The sequence below is a fragment of the Musa acuminata genome, chromosome BXJ2-5, assembly GCF_036884655.1.
Source record: "Musa acuminata AAA Group cultivar baxijiao chromosome BXJ2-5, Cavendish_Baxijiao_AAA, whole genome shotgun sequence".
NCBI lineage: Eukaryota > Viridiplantae > Streptophyta > Magnoliopsida > Zingiberales > Musaceae > Musa > Musa acuminata.
In genome coordinates this window covers 16,496,745-16,519,616 of record NC_088342.1, presented here as the reverse complement: position 1 = coordinate 16,519,616, position 22,872 = coordinate 16,496,745, and the positions used below count along the sequence as shown (strand labels likewise).

At 40.2% G+C, this 22,872-nt stretch overlaps 1 protein-coding gene across 8 annotated transcripts in view; it reads right to left on the bottom strand.

The window, feature by feature from the left end:
• LOC103972918 (uncharacterized) overlaps positions 1-22,872 on the bottom strand; it is a 93,157-nt gene that overhangs the window by 32,084 nt on the left and 38,201 nt on the right. For 7 of the 8 annotated variants that reach the window (XM_065108974.1, XM_065108975.1, XM_065108971.1 and 4 more), the window contains 2 exons: positions 18,293-19,301; positions 18,012-18,199 (listed from right to left, as the gene is read on the bottom strand). In XM_065108974.1, the coding sequence (XP_064965046.1) occupies positions 18,012-18,199; positions 18,293-19,301 (1,197 nt within the window). The remainder of the gene's footprint in view (positions 1-18,011; positions 18,200-18,292; positions 19,302-22,872) is intronic. The other variant, XM_065108972.1, reaches the window with a different exon arrangement.

Below are 22,872 nucleotides of genomic sequence, written 5' to 3'. Positions count from 1 at the left end.
TGAAATTATTTTTTAAAAGTTATTTAATGAACATCACATATAAGCTTTAAAGAGACAATAAGGGTAGATTTAATAATCATATATTTCTTCATAAAAATAGAGCAAATGAGGTGAAAAAGAAATTGACAAAAGGAAATTGATAATGCTTTATGCTAACGAGGTCTAGAAGATTTTACGAGATCAAGAAACAATTTGATTGACTAATTTATTTAACAAAATTTTGCAAATTAGAAACATGTTTAGAAAATAAAGAGTTTTTGTAATGTTTATAAGAATAAGAGATATTTTCAACTTTTCTTTAATTACGAAGAATTTAACATAACAAGTTATGTATGATATGAAAATTTAGGATAAGGGAAACTGAAGATTGAATAAGATGTGAACCAAATATTTCCATGAATCAATTTATTTATACCCAGGAAATCAATCAGAAATTAAATTCATTTAATAAGGAAATTAATAAAGAAGCATAGAGAGAAAAAAAGTCTACATAAACTTTTTAATATGAAAAATCCTATATATAGTTACTAGAGATTTATTACGGTGAATTCAGACTAGACACTTGTATCAAATATATTGAATCTAAAAAGATATAAACCATAGTATAATCACTAGTGCTTGAACTATACAAAGTGTGTTTAGCAAGTTTCTTGTTGTCATAGGAATACATTAAAATAACCTTTTTCCTTCCTTTGTATGTCAATAATGAATGAACTTATTAGTCGTACAACCTTATTAGTCATATACAATAAAGTTTAAAATCCTAATCAACAACATTGGTGTAGATGTCATAAAACAACAACAACAACAACAACAAACCCATAAGTCTACTATTTAGGGTCGGCTATATGAATCTTTTGCTGCCATTGCAATTCATAAAATGTCATATGTTTAATTAAGTTTAGATTAGAATACTTCAATCTTTATTTATAGAAAGTCCTTTTAGGTCTTTTGCTACCATTCCTAATATTGAAATCAGTGTAAATGACCTACTGACATTAATTCAATATGAAATGGTCTTGTTAAAACAAAAGAGAGAGAGATTGGAGAAGGGGATTATAAAGGTGGTAGATTTCGAAAGAAAGAGAGAAAGGGAAAGAGAACACGTGAGAGGAGATAGGATATCGAGCAGTAGGCTGTTACCACTTCATACATATGGTTTCAACAATTAAAATTGAGAGGTAATGATGGCATGAATTGAAACAGATGAAACCTAATAGTATCAACCCATATCAATTAGTACACCTGATTTTCTAATCCTTGACAAATAGGATATACCAATCCGGTGTATGTTGTTTGTTAAAATATTAATTTTGATTTATGCGAGTTTAATGGAATACATTTTAAATTTAAATTAGGAAGACAAACTTTAACAATTAAAATTTTTAGATTAAGTATGAGTAAGATTGAATATACAAGTTGTAAATTTAATAATGCTAATAGAAGAACTAAAGATGTAGTTAAGGAAGGATGGACAAAAAGTTCATTTAAGTATAAAGAGATTAAAAGCATTGTTTATAGAGTAAAAGCAAAGTTGTTAATGTGAAGAGGTTCCAAAATAGTTTAATATGATCACTAGAAGCTCTTTCAATTAAAACAAATCAAACAATTGTTTAATTAGATATATTTTATAAATCTAAGTGCGATGATCAAAAAGTATCAAATACAAAAGTTTAAGTAGCTAAGATCAGAATGTTGAGATAGTTGTGTGAAGTTAGTAGGTAGGATTGTGAAAGAAATGTTTCATTCGTAAACATTCAAGTATAGATCCAATACAACGACAAAACAACAAATTGTAAGTCCCAACTATTTAGGGTCGACTATATGGATCTTTTACCATCATTAAAATCTATAAAAAGTCATATATTTAGTTAAGATCAAAGTACTTAAATATTTATTTATAGTTTCTATTAAGGTCTTTTTAGGTCTTCCTCCACCTCTCCTCGTAACACTAATATTGATTATTTCATCTTTTTTTACTATCGCATCTCGAGGTCTTCTCAGCACATACTCAGACCATCTTAGACAATTTTATCTCATCTTATCCTCTATCGAAACGATACCTAGTTGTTTACGAATAAAAGTATTAATTTTCCTATCTTGCTTAGTAACTCCACACATCCATCTCAACATTCTAATATCGGCAACACAAACTTTTTGTATATATTTTTTCTCAAGGTTCGCAATACCGTTCCGTACCGGTATTTCGACCTGGGCTCGGTACCGGTACGGTACGGTGTACAGTGCTGCTACAGTGTCGTACACTCAAATCCAGGTACCGGTACGGTGTACAGTGCTGCTACAGTGCGTACACTCAAATCTAGGTACCGGTACGGTACAGTGTACAGTGCTGCTACGATGTACGGTACGGTGTACCGAGCCCAGGTCGAAATACCGGTACCGGGCGGTACGATTCGGTATGGCAGACACTATTTTTTCTTAATTGCCCAACACTCAAATCCTTTAAGCAGTGTTAGTCGCACAACTATCTTATAATTTTTTTCTTTGAGTCTCAAAGGCATCCAATGATCACACAAGACTCTTGATGCCCCTCGCCATTTTAACCATTTTATTTTTACCTTACGAAATATATCTTCATTAATCTCTCCATCTTATTGAATAATTGATCCAAGATATCTAAAGTTTTTATTTAAAAGAACTTCCTGTCCATCCAATCTAACTATATTCTCTTATCTATTTCTAAAATCACTAAGATTGCATTTTATATATTCAGTTTTAGTCCTGCTTAATCTAAAACCTTTAGTTTCCAAGGCTTACCTCCATAGCTTAAGTTTATAATTAATTCCACTTAGGCTTTCATCAACTAAGACGACAACATCAACAAATAACATACACTAAGGAGGTCTATCATGTAAGTAACTAGTAAGTTCATCCATTATCAATATAAAAATGTCAGGCCTTACTGTGAATCATTGGTGTAATCCTATGCTAATAAGAAACTCACTAGACACGCTCCCTATAATTCTAACACTAATAGCTATATTATCATACATATATTTAACAACATCAATATAATTAGTGAATACACCTTTCTCTAGGAGCCGTATCATAGGCTCTTTCTAAGTCAATAAAAACCTTATGCAAATCTTTCTTTTTCACCCTATAACTTTTCCATTGATTGTCCTAATAAATAAATAGCTTCTATAGTTGATCTTCCAAGCATAAAACGAAATTGATTTTCAAATGTATTTGTTTCAAGCCTTATCCTACTTTCGATAACTTTTTCCCAAAGTTCCATAGTATGGCTCATGTTTTTAATTCCTCTATAATTTGAACAATTATATATGTCACTCATATTTTTGTAAATTGGTACTAAAAAACTCTTTTTCTATTCATCAGACATCCTTTCGAATCTTATGATTTTGTTACATAAACTAGTTAACTAAGATATTCCATTGTCCCCTAAACTCTTTCGGACCTCAATAGGGATACCATTAGGCCCCACACTCTTAGCTATTTTATTCTTCTTTAATGAATATTTTACTTCATTAGCTCTAATTTTATGAATAAATCTAAGATTATTAAATCTACCACTATTATTTATCGTTAAATCTAAGTCCTATGTGGAATATTTATTAAATAATTTATAAAAATAATTTTTCATCTTTTCTTAATCTCGTTATCATTAGCAAGTATTATTTAATCTTCATCTTTAATACATCTAATATTATCTAAATCCTTACACTTTCTTTCTATAGCTTTAGCAATTTGATATATTTTTTGCACCATCTTTAGTACCTAATTTATTATAAAAATTATCATAAGCTTTATATCTTACAGTACTAATCGTTTTTTTTACTTTTTTTATATTCTTCATATCTTTTAAATTTTTCTCATTTTTACAATTTTGTCGGTCTTTAAAACATAAACTTTTAGTAAAAATTATTTTTTTGAAATTCCTCGCACCACCACCAACTCTTTCTTAAGGTTACACCTCTACCTTTAGTTTAATCAAGAATCTCCTTTATTAAGCTCCTAATCTTATTAGCCATCATAGTTCAAATAATATTAATATTATCCTAATCTAAGTTCACGTTGTCGACCTTTCCATCTTATTCTTAAAAGTGTTTACAGTATCATCTTTAAAATTCCACCATTTAGTCCTAGTGATTTTTTAACTACCTTTTCTTCTTTTATTTTCTATAGTAACTAATACCATCAACCTATTTTGATTCGTCAAACTTTCGCCAAGAATAAGTTTATCTACCTTTCTACTAAGAAAAAGGCCTATTTGACTACAGTTATGACCGCTCTTATAAGTAGTTAAATGTTTTATTTCTCTCCGCATAACCAAAGCCCCCATACACCCCTTTATATTCACTATACATTTTCCCTACATGACCATTCAAATCTTGTCCAATTATAAGTTTTTCGATTATAAGCATTCCATGAATGATATCATTTAAGTTTTCCCAAAATAATATTTTGGTTTGATCATCCAACCCGACTTGAGGGAAATAAGTACTAATGATATTCAAAACATCTTGTCCTCCCACAAATTTTAGAACTATAATTCTATCTCCAAATCATTTTACATGTACAATATTATTCTTAAAATCCTCATCAACAACAATTTCTACACCATTTCTATATTTAACTTTTTTAGTATACCAAATTTTAAATTCAGTACCATTAGTCTCTCTAGATTTTCTCCTATCCACTTAGTCTCTTATAAACAAATAATATTTATTTTTCTTCTAATCATAGTGTATACTAATTATAATCCCTTCCCTGAAAATGTTCCTATATTCCAAATTGTTAATATAACCATGTGTTCTTGGACTAACTTTTTTACTCCCATTGGTCAACACGATTAGGATTGTCTGAGAAAATAACTCATGGATAAAATATTATAAAAAATCATTAAAATAGTGAAATATTATAAAATTTATAATAAATTTATCAAAATAAATTATTATATTCTATTCCTTTTAGTTATTTTGTAAATATCTAACATTATCAAGAAAACATGAAAGTGTGATATAAAAGGATAATTAAAGAAAGAATAAGAATGTAAAACGATGGAGATGAATTTAACAAAAATATTGGCGACATACTTTTATAAAGATACATGTAAAATATATCATAAAATGGCATCATTATAGTAAATAATAATCATAGACATAATACAGAAGACTCAAAACTTATACGTTTGCAGCCTTAACATAGTGATCGACGTTGCTATGCCTTAGTGCTTCTCCAATTACCTTGTAGATATAATAGTATATAGTAATAAAAAAGTAAAGAAAAAAATCATTTCAAGAATGCACTAAGTAATTTGAAATTAATTTAGAATCCTTTAACATCTCCCTTCACGTTAGATCTCTGTTCTCTTAAGAATTTCAAAGCAGCAACCCATCCTATTTCCTCCGTTTTTATCTTCTCATCATTTACACATTAATGGTGACATACATTACAACGCTGGTTCTAGATGGCAAATAAGATGGTTGCAACAAAGAGCATATGCAATAACTACTGTGTCTTCTCCACTAATTCATAGTCACAGATTTCTTTTCTGTATTTCCTGAATCCAAGTTTCTATCTTCTCATTCAGTCTTTTCATTTCCTTTTCTTCTGGTGTGCTTTTCAAATTCGATAGAATTGGACAAAATCTTCCAACTTACTTATCAATTCATACCACTTTTGATAGACAACTAAAAGGTCAAACAATTATCAGAATCAAATCATCCATGGAAAATAGTAATAATACAGATTGTACCAAATCATAATTGCTCAATCATAATCCGCAATAAGAATTTAGACCTTGGTTGCCTATAATAGTGAATCCTAATCCAGATTATAAGAACAAAAACAATATAAAAAAAATATTATACTGAATGTGAGGAGTTGACGGTATACCCGATAGCCAAGGTGTGAGGATTCGACGGTTGTTGTCCTGTAATGATCTTGATGGGGCTCTTGTTGGACGCAGAGCTCCACTGCAAGTTGTAGGAGAATTTGGCTATGTCCAACAGCTTCACCCAATCTCGTTGGTTGGCACTCACGTAGTGCCGAAGATATTGCTCAAGGAGCGAGTTTATCCTTTCGGTTTTGCCATCCATTTGGGGGTGGAGGCTTGTGGAGAAATATAACATAGACCCCAACAATTTGAATAGCTCGGTCCAAAATCGTCCGAGAAATCAAGCGTCTCGATCACTGATGATATTGTGCGGGACTCCCAAATACTTCACCATATTCTTCATCATCAGCTTGGCCGCCTCCTTTGCTGAATAGTGTAGGGGTGCAGCAATGAAAGTTACATACTTTGAAAATCGATCGACCACCACAAATATCGATCCGAGTCCCCCTACTACCGACAAGCTTAATATGAAGTCCAAGGAAATGCTCTCTCACGACCTTTCTGATACGGGCAATGGCTCCAAAAGTCCCACCGGCTTCCGCTGCTCTACCTTGTCTTGTTGGCAAGTAAGGCACATTCAAACATATTCCTCCACATCAATCCCCATCTTCGGCCAATAGAAGGCCCTCTCCATGAGGGTCAATGTTCGGTGAATGCCCAGATATCCTGCCCAAAGGGAATCGTGACACTCTCTCAAGAGTTTGCGCCACAAATTGTCCACTCAAGGAACATAAACCCTATTCCCATTTGTGTAGACGAGTCCCTCCTGGATCCTAAATCGTCGTGTCTTGCCTTCTTTGATTAGTTACATCAGGGTTACTGCTTGGGGATGTTGTTCTTCCTCATCACAAATCGCGATCCGAAAAGGTAGTGCCGCCAAACTCATAGACAGTGGACCACCGCTGTCATCTCCTTCTCATGCACCGAATACCGTCGCTCGATCTCATTGAGCTTGCGGCTCTCGTTGGCAATCGGATGACCCTCCTGTATGAGTACTCCCCCAATAGTGAAATCTAAAGCATTTGTATAGACTTCGAAGGGCTCCCCATAGTCTAGTGATTTAAAAAGCGCTAGGCACCAAGGTCTAAAAACGCTCGAGGCGCTAGGCGCTCGCCCGAGCGAAGCGAGGCGCTAAAATATAATTAATAAATATAATTATTTAAAATTTTAAATTAAAATATGCTATTAAATTAAGAAAATCTATTAACAGTATTGAAAATTAATAATTTCAAATAAACTTAACAATATTAACAGTATTTAATAGTATACAGTATACTGTATACTGTTAACAAAAGGAGAAGAAAGAAGTGTAAGGGGGTGCTGAGCCTGCTGACTGAGAAAAGAGGAAGCGATAGCGGCAGCGGAGTGTAAGGAGGCAGCTGCAGCGGCGAGCGGTGACAGCGGCAACGACAGCAGCGAGCAGCGGGAGCGGGAGCGGGAACAGGAGCGGCGAGCAGCGGGAGGCGCGAGCGACGACAGCAACAGCATTTGCGAGCGGCGAGCAGCGGCAGTAGGAGCGGGAGCAGAAGTGGCGAGCAGCGGGAGGCGCGAGCAGCAACAGCGGCAGCGTTTGCGAGCAGCGACAGCGGCGAGCGGCGACAACGGCAGCATTTGCGAGCAGCAATAACGGCGAGCAGCGGGATCGGGATCAGGAGCGGCAGCGGCGAGGGTTAAGGTTCGGTTGTCACTTATAGCAGTTTTAGTTGATTCGAGTGAACCAACTAACCATCGGAGACCGAACCAGGACCGAACCAGACCTAAAATCCTGGTTCGGTCGCCTTGGTTAACCCAGGCGCTCGCCCGAAGCGCCCAGCGCCTGGGCTCGGGCGAGAGCCCAGCGCCTGGGCTCGGGCGAGTGCCCAGGTGGCACGCACCGCCTGGGAGATTAGCGAGGCGCTCGGGCCTCGCCTCGCCTCGCCCGAGCGCCTAAGTGAGCGCCCGAGCGCCTTTTTAAATCGCTGCCATAGTCCGGCAATTTGAGCACTGGTTCTTCTAACACAACGGCCTTTAGATCTTGGAATGCAACTTAACATTTGTCAGACCATCTCCAAGGCTGCTCTTTCAGCAACTCCGTTAGTGGAGTTGCGCGCTTCAAATACCCAACTATGAAGCATCAATAGTAGTTGACGAAACCAAGGAAGGATCTCAGCTCCGGCACCTTCTTTGGAGTTCGCCATTCCACAACAGCTTGCACCTTTGATTTGTCCATCCGAATGGAACCATCACCAATTCGATGCCCCAAGAATAAGATCTCCGTCTGAGCAAGGTAGCACTTCTCCCTTTTCACGAACAAAGTGTTCTCCTTGAGAACCTTGAAACTTGTTCGAAGGCGCTCGACATGCTCCTCGAGCATTTGGCTATTGACGATAATATCGTCCAAGTAGACGACCATAAACTTATCCAAATACTCCTTGAATAGTTGGTTCATAAGAGTGCAGAATGTGACCAGAGCATTGATTAAGCCGAAAGGCATCACCAAGAACTCAAATACTTCGAACCTGGTCACGCAAGTAGTCTTCGCTTCGTCGCCTTCAGTAATACGCACCTACCAGTATGCTAACCGAAGGTCGAGTTTGAAGAAATACTTTGCTTTGCGCAGTTGGTCAAACAAGTCCACGATGAGCGGGATGGGAACCACACTGGGGTCGTCACCTCCCATCATACATAGGGAGTTTAGGAATGGAATTGGCACCAACTTCGTCGCGTGCATGAACTCCATTCCGAGGATCACTTTGAAGTCGTCCAATGGCACCGCCATTATGTTTATGCTCCTGCTCCATGTTCCAATCTTGATGGGGACTCCTTTTGCCAGCCAAGAGATCCGCATGGCCTCCGAGTTCACCGCCTTCATCCGACTTGAGTTCTTCTACAAGATCAGCCCAAGTCGTTTTGCTTCCCAGTAAGCAATAAAGTTGTAGGTAACGCTCGTGTCCACCATTGCACGGGTTGTTTGGCCATTGAGCTTAATGTCCACGTACATCAGCTCGCTACTCTCTGCTTTCAATGGCTTTGCCTTCATGTTCTCTCCCACTTGACCCCGCAATGCATTCAACAAACGCATTGCTCCCATTCGAGGATCTTGCGACTCCTCATCGTCGCTGCTAGATTCTGAACTACTTGAACTGAGGGCGACGGCCTTGCCTTTGTCTAATTTGGGGGGATGGATTGAAACTATTAAGGCATTGAGTGCTTGTTTCTGTGGGCACTCCCTCACTATGTGCGGCCCTCCGCACAAGAAGTACCCGCCAGGTTTTAGGGTCTTGCCTTTTGAGCTTGTAACTTTGTACAGGTCCCTAAATCATGAGGCTCCCTTACGACATATTCGTTCGCAAAGGGTCAGCCGAGTTGTAACCTTGTACAGGTCCCGAAGGACCTATAAAGCAAAAAGTTGATTAGATTGAAAACGAGCGACGTACAAGCCCCAACGTCTCGCGAAGGGGGAAGCTTTACAAGCAATTCAACGAGCACCTTGAGTGCAAGAGAGAAAAGAGAAGAAGGAGAAAACAAGGACTTTAGAAGGTAGAACGAACAGTTAAAAGTCCACAAACAATTGCTCATCGGGTGCCGGGCGCGAAGGCAAGTTTCCGTCAAGTTAACGTGTGAACTTATGAAGATTGTTCAACATCTGACACTATACCGAAGCCCCTTCCAGCCTTGTGCCACCCGAGGGGTTCTAAAGTGCTGAGATGGCTAACATTTTGCATGCAGCTACGGTCTGTGGAAAACAAGTCGTGGTACGTGAAAACGGAGCCATTTTAGGACAATTTTGCCCGACGCGGTGACCAGTCGCACTGTAGCGCTACAACCTATTCGAACATGCATTTTTACAAGCAAAAACAAATAAAACCAAGGCAAAACATGCTGTCAAGCATCTATACATGGATGTAAAAGCGACAAATGGTTCGTTGAACAAAGTTATTGCTGGTGCGCGACGATCGTTCGTGACAGAGCAGTACATTTCGGTATACCACTCCATATATATATATATATATATATATATATATATATAAGTAAAATAAAAGGGCGACTACCTCGTCGCCCTTTTTGGCGTGTGGGGAGAAGAAACCTCGGTTTCTTCCCCACACGCGGACAAAAAACCGACGCAACGTCACCTCGTTATATATATATATATATATATAAGTAAAAAAATAAATTGTTTTCTACGACATCGCCTCGGCTACGTCGCCACTTTTTTGCTCGCATGGAAAAGGTGGGGACAAGAAACCGTTTCTTCTCCCCGCAATACCAAGGATTCCTCTCCCCACGTGGATGAGGAGAAGTCTCCGATAGACTGTCACGGACTTAGCCGGTTTTGCCTAAGTCGAGAGGCACCCTTGCGTGTCCATCCACAAAGGTTAGCATTCCCGAAACCTCCTATGGTCCCTTAGGACCTACAAAAGAGAAAACGGGTTAGAGAATACATCTCACTCGGGATCCACAAGCAATTATTTCATAAAACACTTTATAGCCAATGCAAATTACAAACAGACTTTTACAAGCTCTGAACGGTTGCACAACAAAGGATCCAAAATGGTCCACTACAGACCGAACATCTTTCACAAGTGTTCACATGACACAACCTTTATTTACAAGCCTAAAACGGCCACCAAACCCAACTAAAATGGGGCTGTTAAGCCTTTGACCGTCCCTCTACATGCTATGCAAAGCATGAACAAACCAAAAGACACGGACATAGATAGGCATTACATTAGACACCCAGTTTACAGTTTTGTCCATAACATTCTCCCCCACTTATTCCTTCGACGTCCTCTTCAAAGCCTTTGCCTCCTCACCGTTGCTGAGTCTTCAATCTTCTGCTTCAACTACAATGCGCCTCCTGGCTCTCGGCTGCTCTCTGTCACTATTGTTGAGTAGTCGAACTTTTGATCTGTCATGCTGTTTCAACTGGCCAATGACTCTAACTTTAGTGTGGGGTTGGCTGAGTTGTGTTGATCACTGTAGGTTCCTACGGATCCTTCGGATGAAGGAAAAGACCATCCTTACTATGCGTTAGTCTCTTAAATGTCTCATGCTTCTTGAACTAGGTGGATACTTGTTGGAGCTTTAATAAGCATCGCCTCGAAAATTTTTGAAGTTTTTAGGTCCTTCCTCTACAAAATTTGTCCATCGACTCTTCTTTCACTTAGTTGTCACTTCCAAGTAGGTTTGCATCACTTCCGCTTTCGATTGACATTCTATTGGGAAATGAAGCGGATAATCTACTCTCAGTAGCACTTATCACCATTGGTGAGGATTCGATAACTATTGTCTTCCATTAGATTTCTTCGAAGGGTCTTTAAACCTTAGAAAAGCTCCTCTACTGGATAGATAAGAGAATTAGGGTACTCGGTTTCGCCCGTTCTCTTAAGAGTTGAGAAGGCAAAGGTTACTTGATTTCGCCCGCCTCCTCGAGGGTTGTACTCCACGGATTGTGCTGAGTACTGGCCTTCGCCTGCTCTTTGCTCACACTTCTGAAGCACTTGAAGTATTTACACTCCATGCGTTGAGTTAGTTACTGTGATTCACCTTCCCAATGCCATCGAACATCTGGAATGCAGAAAGTTTTCACCCCAACTTGAAGTAAGTCTCTAATAGTTTTGGTCGCCTCTGGGATTGTACCGTCTTCTCCATCAACCCAGCTACCTACTCCACTGAGTAGCAAAGGTACAGCACCATGTACTGCATGCTTCGTTCCTTGGTCATGCACTCTTGCACCAACCCGAAGTCCTCCACTTCTAGCTATCTTGATGAGAAGCTCGTTGACACCGATCTTACAAAGTTCCCTAGCCTTTGCCCTTCAACCTTGTCTCGGTACTTGAAGTTTGCCTCTGCATTCTCCACCTCCCCAACCCCTTTCACGACCAAGCGCTCTCCCCCCTTGAGAGCAAGGGATCGATGACTTCACGAAAGTCCCGCCTCTACGGTACCATGACGCTATCATGCCCATGGCCCTACTATCAGTCGCCTCACATCTGCATCCCTCTCTTCGCGATCGATAGATCTGCCAACGCTCCAGCCACGTTCTACACTCTTATGAACCAACTATTCAAAGAGTATTTGGATAAGTTCGTAGTCGTCTACTTGGACAATATTGTCATCTACAGCCAAACACTCGAGGAGCACGTCGAGCACCTTCGGATAATTTTCAAGGTTCTCAGGGAGAATACTTTGTTCGTGAAAAGGGAGAAGTGCTACTTTGCTCAAACAGAGATCTTATTCTTGGGGCATCGAATCGGTGATGGCTCCATTCGGATGGACAAATCGAAGGTGCAAGCTGTTGCGGAATGGCGAACTCTAAAGAAGGTGCTAGAGCTGAGATCCTTCCTTGGTTTCATCAACTACAATCGACGCTTTATAACAGGGTATTCGAAGCATGCAACTCCACTGACGGACTTACTAAAGAAGGAGCAGCCTTGGAGGTGGTCTGATAAATGTGACGTTTTTTCCAAGATCTGAAGGCTGCTGTGTTGGAAGAACCGGTGCTCAAATTGTCGAACTATAGGGAGCCCTTCGAAATCCATACAAATGCTTTAGACTTCACTATTGGGAGAGTACTCATGCAAGAGGGTCATCCGGTGGCCTCCGACAGCCGCAAGCTCAACGAGACCGAGTGGCGGTATCTGCTGCACGAGAAGGAGATGACACCAGTGGTCCACTATCTACGAGTTTGGCGACAATTTGAGGGTCGAGGCCAAGCAAGTCAGTTGCACTCCAACTTCCTTTCAAGGATCAAGGATGGACTGTACAGTGATCCCCAAGCAGTAACCCTGATGCAGCTCATCAAATAAGATAAGGCACGACGATTTTGGGTCCAGGAGGGACTCGTTTACATAAAAGGGAATAGGATTTATGTCCCTCGAGTGGACAATTTGAGGCGTGAGCTCTTAAGAGAGTGTCACGATTCCCTTTGGGCTGTGGACATCCGGGCATTCACAGAACCTTGGCTCTCGTGGAGAGGGCCTTCTACTGGCCGAAGATGGGTACTGATGTGGAGGAATATGTTCGAACATGCCTCACTTACCAACAAGACAAGGTGGAGCAACGGAAGCCGATGGGACTTTTGGAGTCGTTGCCCATACTAGAAAGGTCGTGGGAGAGCATTTCCTTGGATTTTATATCAAGCTTGCCGGCAGTAGAAGGACTCGGATCGATACTCGTGTTGGTCGATCGATTTTCAAAGTATGTAACTTTCATTGCTGCACCCCTACACTATTTAGCAAAAGAGGCGGCCAAGCTGATGATGAAGAATGTGGTGAAGTATTCAGGAGTCCCGCATAATATCATCAGTGATCGAGACGCTCAGTTCCTGGGACGATTCTGGACCGAGCTATTCAAATTGTTGGGATCTAAGTTATACATCTCCACAAGCCTCCACCCCCAAACGGATAGCCAAACCGAAGGGATAAACTCGCTCCTGGAGCAATATCTTCGGCACTACGTGAGTACCAACCAACGAGATTAGGTGAAGATGTTGGACATAGCCCAATTCTCCTACAACTTGCAACGGAGCTCTACGTCCAACAAGAGCCCCTTCGAGATCATTACAGGAAAACAACCGTCAACTCACCTTGGCTATCGGATATACTGGGAGTAGTCCGTCAGCATATCACTTTGCAAAAAAATGACATCGAAATGCAGATATTGCGCGGGCTTACTTGGCGAAGGCGGCCAAAAAGATGAAGTGCGCCGACTTGGGAAGGCGACCGCAAGAGTTCAAAGTCGGCGATTTGGTGTTGGTGAAGCTCCGACCAGCATCACTCTAATTCTTTAGGAAAAAAGTACACAAAGGATTGGTGCGCAAGTATGAAGGGCCTTTCCCAATTATCAGTAGGGTGGACAACGTCTCCTATAGGTTATAGTGGTTGGTGTGGCTCAAAATTCATAATGTTTTTCACGCCAGCAACTTGAAAGTCTACCACTCAGATCTGCAAGATACTTCTTGAAGTGTTCCAACTCTGCTACCCCCCACCAGAGCCTCCTATGAGAAGCGAGTTGAAACCATTCTGCGGATCACAAGATAAAGCTACCCAATGGAACTGAGCAGACCGCGTACTTGGTGAAGTGGCGAAAGCTTCCCCGAACTGAAACTAGTTGGGAGCCCGAAGACGCCCTACGACATGAAGAAGCAATCATCAACAACTACCAACAAGCGTCGACGAGGGCGTCGACAGTTTAAGTGGGGGAGAATGTCACAAACGGTCATCGCGCACTCGCAACAACTTCATTCAACGAACCGTTCGTCACTTTTGCATGCTTGAATAGAGACACAACAGCCTGTTTTGCCATGGTTTTGTGTGTTTTGCTTATAAAAATACATATTCGAACAGGTTACAGCGCTGTCGTGCAACCGCTAACCGTGCCGGGCCAAAAAGCTCCAAAATAGCTCCGTTTTCGCGTGCTGTGGGCTGTTTTCTGCAACCCGCTACCGTGCCCAAAACGTCAGCCATCTCAACACCCTAGAACCCCCCCGGGTGGCACAAGATTGGATGGGGCTTCGATATATTGTCGGGCGTTGAACAATCTTCACAAGTTCGCACGTTTTCTTGACGGGAACTTGCCTTCACGCCTGGCACCCGGTGAGCAACTGTTTGTGGACTTGCAGATATTCATTCAACCTTCCAAAGTCCTTGTTTTCCTCTTTTCTCTCTTTTCTCTTATGCACTCAAGGTGCTTACTGAATTGCTTGTAAAGCTTCCCTCTTCGCGAGACGTCGGGACTTGTTCATCACTCGTTTTCAATCTAATCAACTTTCTGTTTTATAGGTCCTTTGGGACCATACGAGATTACAACTAGGCTAAACCTTTGCGGACGCATATGTCGCAAGGATGCCTCATGACTTAGGCAATGCCAGCTAAGTCCGAGAAGTTGGCGCAAGGATGCGTCACGACTTAGGCAACTCAAGCTAAGTTCGCGTCTTTGCCACAAGGGTGCCTCACGACTTAGGCAATTCTAGCTAAGTCCATGACAAAACACTCCATCGTTTGCATACAAGCCTTTGCATAAGTATCGAATTCTTCAAGTTAGCAATTCCCCTCACCAATGTGAGCTTTGCACAACTCTTTCGGTCGCTAAACAACCCATTCCACCTTACATGGTCTCATCCTTTACCAAGCGTCTCGCTTGCCTTGAGCACCATCAAGTATGGTTGCCAATGTTGGGCCGTAGCTCAAACTCAACCATCGCAACCTTTGTGCGCTACGCATTCTTCCCAGCTTGCTTGTCCTCGTAGTGCCTCTAACATGAAGGGTTGGCCATTCCTCTGAATGTCAATCTCAAATGCCCACTCCCCCAAACGGTCGCACGTACTGGTTGCCCTCAACACAGCCTCGATAGGTCCCCCACGTTTGCATGCCAAGTGTTTCTATAAGTGCTTCTCCCGCTCTGATACCATCTGTCACGAACTTAACTGGTTTTGCCTAAGTCGTACGGCACCCTTGCGTGTCCGTCCGCAAATGTCAGCCTCCCTGAAACCTCCTATGGTCCCTTAGGACCTACAAAAGCGAAAACGGGTTAGAGAATACGTCTCACTCGAGATTCACAAGCAATCATTTCATAAAACACTTTATAGCCAATGTAAATTACAAACAGACTTTTACAAGCTCTGAACGGTTGCACAACAGAGGATCCAAAATGGTCCACTACAGACCGAACATCTCTCACAAGTGTTCACATGACACGACCTTTATTTACAACTCTAAAACGACCACCAAACCCAACTAAAATGAGGTTGTTAAGCCTTTGACCGTCCCTCCACATGTTGTACAAAGCATGAATAAACCAAAAGCAGCGATTTAAAAAGGCGCTCGGGCGCTCGCCTAGGTGCTCGGGCGAGGCAAGGCGAGGCCCGAGCGCCTCGCTAAACATCCAGGCGACGCACTTCAAAGAGGCGTTGCCTGGGCGCTCGCTCGAGCCCAGGCACTGGGCGCTTCGGGCGAGCGCCTGGGTTAAACCAGGTGACCGAACTAGGATTTTAGGTCTGGTTCGGTCTCCAATGGTTAGTTGGTTCAATCGAACCAACTAAAATCGATATCAGCGACTACCCAACCCTAACCCTCGTTGTCATTGCTGCTCCCGATCCCGATCCCGCTGCTCGCCGCTATCGCTGCTCGCAACCGCTGCTGCTATCGCCACTCCCCGCTCCCGCTCCTGCTCCCACTGTCGCTGCTCGCCGCTGCCGCTACCTCCTTACACTCCCGCTGTCGCTACCTCCTTACACTCTTGCTGCCGCTGCCTCCTTACACTCCTGCTCCTGTTGCCGCTGCCTCCTTACACTCCCGTTGCCGCTGCCTCCTTACACTCCCGCTGTCGCTGCCGCTTCCTCTTTTCTCATTCAGCACCCCTTACACTCTTCCTTCTTCTCCTTCTTTATATTGTTAATAGTATATACAGTATACTGTTAATAGTATATTGTATACAATTAACAATATACTATATACTGTTAATATTATTAGGTTTATTTGAAATTATTAATTTTTAATACTGTTAATAGATTAATAATATATTATTTTGATTTTAATATTGTTAATTTTCTTAATTTAATAGCATATTTTTATTTAAAATTTTAAATAATTATATTTATTAATTATATTATATATTTTTATATTTTAGCGTCTCGCTTCGCTTGGGCGAGCGCCTAGCGCCTTGGCCGTTTTTGGACCTTAACGCCTATTGGCGCCTAGCGCTTTTTAAATCACTGACCAAAAGACACGGACATACATGAGCATTACATTAAACACCCTATTTATAGTTTTGTCCGTGACAAGACGAGGAGGGAGAGCAGCGCCGATCTCCAAGTTCTCTTCTTCTCCCTCTTCTTTCTTCTCCCTCGATTAATACCATCATTCTCCCTCTTCTTTCTTCTCCCTCGGTTAATACCACCCGATAACGAGTGGTGACGACCAGTTTAGGACGGTAACGGGGCGAAAATAGCCCCAATCGATGGTATCGCCCAATAGCGGGCGGTCTCTGCTGGCGGACCATTACGTATCACCCATACCAAAATTAAAATCTTTAGTTTTGACTAAGTCGTACAGCACCCTTGCATATCCATCCAAATAGGGTCAATCTCCCCAAAACCTCTTATGGTCCCCAAGAATATGCAAAAGAGAAGATGGGTTAGAGAAAGCGATTAACTCGAGATCCCACAAGTAACCATTTCAGCAAACACTGGATAGACAATGCAAATTACAAATATAGATTTCGAAACCTCTAAACAATTGTGCTACAAAGGGTCCGAGGTTGCCCGTCGCGGCCAAAAGTCTCCACAAGTGCCCATATGACACTACTGTGGAACAAGACAGCGAACCAGCCCTAAACAATACCCCAAAGGCCCATCCAGTCATGTGCCACCCGGGTAGTTCCCGAGTGTTGTGCTGGCTGACACTCCACACCACTCTATAGAGCTAAAAAACCCCCAAAATGATTGTCTGGATGGTTTGTTTTTGGGCAGTTTCACCTCTTCGCAATGAGTCTATACAACTTACGTTTACAAGCCTGAAATGAACACAAAATCCAACTAAAATAAAGTTGACAAACCTACTGCAAGCCCTCTACATGTGCAAGGCATAAACAAAACCGAAAGACACAGATATATACAAACATTACATCAAACACCTTATTTACAATTTTGTTCGTGACAGTACCGTGACATACCATCAAGTACAAGTGGTACATACTGATCCGAAAAAGAACTGATATCGGCAGTACATACTGATCTATTGATACGCCCACCGTACCATGTGTTAATACATCATATGGATCGGTACGTATTGTACCAATGGTCGATCGATATAATGGTACCGGTAACGCGAACCATGAATAAAATTACATGAACAATCTAAAGTTAGCAAATCTATTTGAGAATTTTATGGAAAAATAAAGAAAACCCATTTAGAATGGTCCAAAAGGAGATTGCTTGATTATTATTTGATGGTCAAAAGGGGAAAAAATTAGATAAATTCTTTTTCTAGAGCAATGCTGCTTTTTTTTTATAGAGCATGCTGCTTAAAATACACTGCAAAAGAACTACTTGTACTCAGTTGAGGTTCAAATGTCACAATACACACTGCGTAGAAAAATAGTGATGAGCCCAAAGTTCAAGAAACTAAAACAAATTGTTAATTTTGCTTACCGGAAGTTTCAATACCTCACAGAGCTTTGATAACTTTGGCTTCAACGAAAGATGAAGGTTCCTTTGAGAGGAACTTAATTTCTCTCTCCCGTTTAAATCAACCTCGTGAGGCTTATTTACATCAGAAGTACCATCAGACATTGGAGACACATGTGATACATCCTTTCCTTGACATGTTAGTTGTGCTTCTGCAACATTTAATCCCACAACAAAATAAAGAATATCAAAATCGCCAAGAAAGATGACATATTGCAATCCAATTCTTAACAGTACAGTAATACCAGTCTCTGTCTGCAAGCTACTTGACATGAAAGCTGCTTTAGTCATGAAACTAAGAGATGGCTGATCATGATTTCCAGACAACAAATTGCTATTGCCTTCAGCTTGTCTTCCTTGAAATGAACATTCCGAATATAGTGGATCAACAGTATTGCTGCTAACTACCTTCCTCCGCTTTTTCTCTGCTTCTTCATTTTCTGATTCAGGTGGCATTACAAGTTTGTCCATATTGTGAACCTTTCTACGACTTCTCTGACTATGAGATGGCTTAGAAATGTATCGCCATTGAGGATGTCTTCCTTCCAATAAATTTGACCAGAAACTGCACAGATCTTTATCGAATGAGGAGGCTCCTTGCTCACCAGCCAAAACTATATTTCTTGAATAGGATGCTCCACTCTGCTGGACCTTTACCAAAATTGAACATTTGCTAGGAATATAGGCTGGTATTTTTGTTAATATTTCCAGCACATCATTAAGCAGAAGCATTTTATCAGAGGAATTTGGAGAATAATTATCCAAGGATTGAAGTTGATGGAACTTTTCTAGTCGGTGAAAGAGGCATGAGGCACCCCAACTAAGAAGCGAATGGCAGACACTAGGGCTTACGTTATCCATATTGTTGTCAAGTATCATATCCTGCTTTGCAAGAATTAAAAGTTTTTCCTCTATTGTAAAGGATGAATATAGACGAAAAACAGCTACATAATCACGCTGTGATTCAATAGTTATCTTCTGAAGCGCACGTAGATCATTCAATGGATTCCAATCACTATCATAAATTATAATAGCGTCAATGCATGCAAGTTTGATGCTTGGTAAGCATGCACGATTTTCAATTAAAAAGACAAATCTTCCTCTCTCCTTGTCATTAAACATGTTCAGTGCAGCCAGTTTCTTTGACATTGCTATTCCACGATCAATACGCTCATAGGAATCACCACCGAATCTTTGACGAAGAAAGTCATCCAAAATATCACCAATTGAAGTCTTTCCAGCTCTGCCAGTTGACTATCATATTCAAAAGTTTAAATGAGAACAAATAAAGAATGCAAAGTTTAATAACAAAAAAGAAAGTTATTCTGACAAAATTAATGCCAGCAACATCAGGACTTCAAACATAAGTTTCACATTTAAAATATCATATAAGCAGGAAAAGTTTAAATGTTTCTTCGCCCTTAGGTTTTTCGAATAAATAATTCGGTTTAATCCACAATCATGGAAATGAGCAACAAAAGACTCTGAGATTTTTTTTTTAAAAAAGGGTACTCAGTTATGTAAACTAAACATGCCAGAGTGCCTCAGTCCAATATTAAAATGGAAAATAATTATTTGGAATCTTAACTGAATCCAAAATATAAAACCAATTCTATGGCAAAAATATCATGATATGATCATTGAAGCAACACATGAAAGCACTAACCAGGGCTGCAAAAGAAGACAAGGCATTCTTACAAATATAATATTTTGTCATGTCATATAACTTCAGCAAGAAACTATGCTATTTATCAGACCATATAAACTATGCTATTTATACGTGAAAGCACCAAATAAAGAAAGGGCACATATTGCTCCAAGTGAATAAGGATCCCATCCACGGTACCAACAAATAATAATATTTTTAAGGTGTGGTTTTGCAGAGAAGCATCTCAAGTTGTTTGTGTAAACAATCAAGAATCAGCAAGCTCAGAAAAAGCAAATAAAGAGAAAAAAAAAGTCCTGTATCTGACCAGGTGGCCACCACTTCGCATTAGGAGTATCATGCAAAGCGCATATTAGGTTGGCAAAATATCAGCAAAAAGCAGGAAGGGAAGAAAAAATATTTATATACATCACAAAGGCAAACGATCTGCATCAATAGTGGTACATGGATCGGGAGTTTCTTACCCCCTCATTATTTGTTTTCTTTCTTTGTTCCCCTTTTTCTTAGTTTTTTTTTTTCCTCTGCCTACTTGTCACGAACGGTCGTCGCGCACTCGCAACAACTCCATTCAACGAACCGTTCATCGTTGACACCTACATGTACAGCTGCTTGACAGCATGTTTTCTCTTGGTTTTGGGTCATTTTGCTTATAAAAATGTAAGTTCGAACAAGCTGCAGCATTACAAAGCGACCGCTCACCGAACCGAGCAAAACAACCCCAAAACAGCTCCGATTTCGTGTGCCGCGGGCTGATTTCTGGAATCTGCCTCCACTCACCAAAACGTCAGCCATCTCAGCCCCTTGGAACCCCTAGGGTGGCACAGGGCTGGATGGGGCTTCGGTATAGTACCGGGCGTTGAACACTCATTCGCAAGTTCGCACGTTGCCTTGACGGGAACTTATTGTCGCGCCCGGGACTCGGTGAGCAACTGTTTGTGGGCTTGCAGCTGTTCGTTCAACCTTCTAAAACCCTTGTTTTCCCCCTCTCCCTCTTTTCTCTTGTGCACGTAAGGTGCTCGCTGAATTGCTTGTAAAGCTTCCCCTCTTTTCGCGAGACGTCGGGACTTGTCCGTCGCTCGTTCTTTCGAACTAATCAACTTTCTCTTTTACAGATCCTTCGGGACCTGCGAGAGGTTGCAAGTGGGCTGATCTTTACGGAGCAATATCGTAAGGGCGAAGCGCGACTTAGGCAACGCAAGCTAAGTTCGCGTCTTGGCCGCAAGGGTGCCTCACGCCTTAGGCAATTCCAGTTAAGGCCGTGACATGCTGTGTAACTGTACAGGCATATGGCATGTTTTGCCAACAGCATGTACTTATATTGGCTAACCATATAAGAAGATCAGATATTGTAATATTTTTATTTAGAGTTTGGAAGTGGATGAGTAGGGAGGTAAGAATAGTTGGGATTGGAGGAAAAATAAGAAAAAAGGAAGTACATATACACTTCGATTATGAGTATAGGTCATGTATGGATCCACATAAACTGAAAACTCACACCCACATCAAACAAGACAAGTTGACTACAGTATTAGATTGCTTATTTCTATAGTAACTGTATTTAGTTTAATTGGTCCAAACAACTTCATTGAGGACAAGCTCAAGCAAAGTGCCCAGTTTGAGGACAATCGAGTGGGAATTTAATTAGTGTTGGTTTAAATTAATCAGATAAATCTAATATAACTGCTAGATTTGATCAAGTGAGTATCTAATCGGGATTGTGCTCATTTTTATTGAACCAAAAGAGATCAATTCTCATCAGGAACCTAGTTGTAAAACCAGTTTCATAGATAAATTCATAAGATAAATTAAGATCAGGATGAGCACGTGATCTACAATTGGGTTCAGCAAAATCAATCAGTATCAGATCAAATGATTGCAATCAGTCCGGGAATACAACATAAAAATATAAAACATAAGAAATAAAAAAGAAAGTTCACTAAAGAAAATTTGAGGAAAAAAATATTATATACTAAACATTCCTTTACCTTCATAAATATTTAATTTTCTAAAATGACATATGAAATTGAAAACACAAAGTTAAAAACTATGTGAAATATAATCCTAAAAAATAAAAATAATGAAAAAAAATCCAGAAAAAAATCATTTATACACAAGGCTCAAAATTCATCCACTTGCAGTTTTAAACATAGCAACAGACCAATTATAACCATAAAGGCTCTTTAATCACCATGCAAAAGAAGTATCAGGTAATAATGAGACAAATTAAGGTGTCATTCAGAGAGAGTGCCTATGGATCTTGAAATTAATTGAAAGCACTGTAACACCTCACTTCTCTGTAGCAACATATATGGTAAGAGCAATAATTGTCCTCTTTTATCCTCTCACAATGTACTCTCTACTCTCTAGTCTCTTCTTTATTTTACTAACAATGGATGTTTAAGATAATAAAAATAGTTAGTAGTGGCAAATGCGATGACTGCAATGATAGTTGTAGTGAATAACAAACAAAATGAGGGAAGCATCTTCTTTGTTTCATGATGGGCTTCTGTCTTTTCTTCAACCTCAACTTCCTCTTCTTTTTTCTATCCTATTCTTTTTCTTCTATTGAGGTTGCAATATTACCTAGATTAACCAAAATCAACTAACTTCAATTAAGGTTGATGCATCTAATTCATTTTGACCCATCTTTGAGTAAAGCTAAGAATTTTGCTAAAATCAGGTGTATCAAATCGAAATCAACGAAATATCCAAACTATCTCTATATAAAGCTTTCGAGACTAAATTGCATAGAACTACCAAACTATTGTAACTTAATTGTTTGGCATCTAATTTTCACAGAAATAGTGTCATTAGATACCAATTCATCTCCTAGTTATCTTCAAGGTTGTTGAACTCATGATCTGGGCCGTTGAATCATGTGATTATGGCCCAGATCAGACCTCACGAGTCCGGTCAGATGTTGTATTATAATAAGGGTAGAATCAACCCGATTTGCATGTTGACTTAATAAGTTCGGTCGACTCATTAAGATTGGTCAATTTGGATGAGTCGACTCGAGCTGATTGAATCAACTCAGATGTATATAAAAGAAAAAAAGAAAAACTCACCTTAATGTCGAAGGAGCAACGATACTACGAGACACAACATGCCTTAATCATTGTTGTCGCTAGAGACGAGAAGCTCGTCGACAGCCATTCA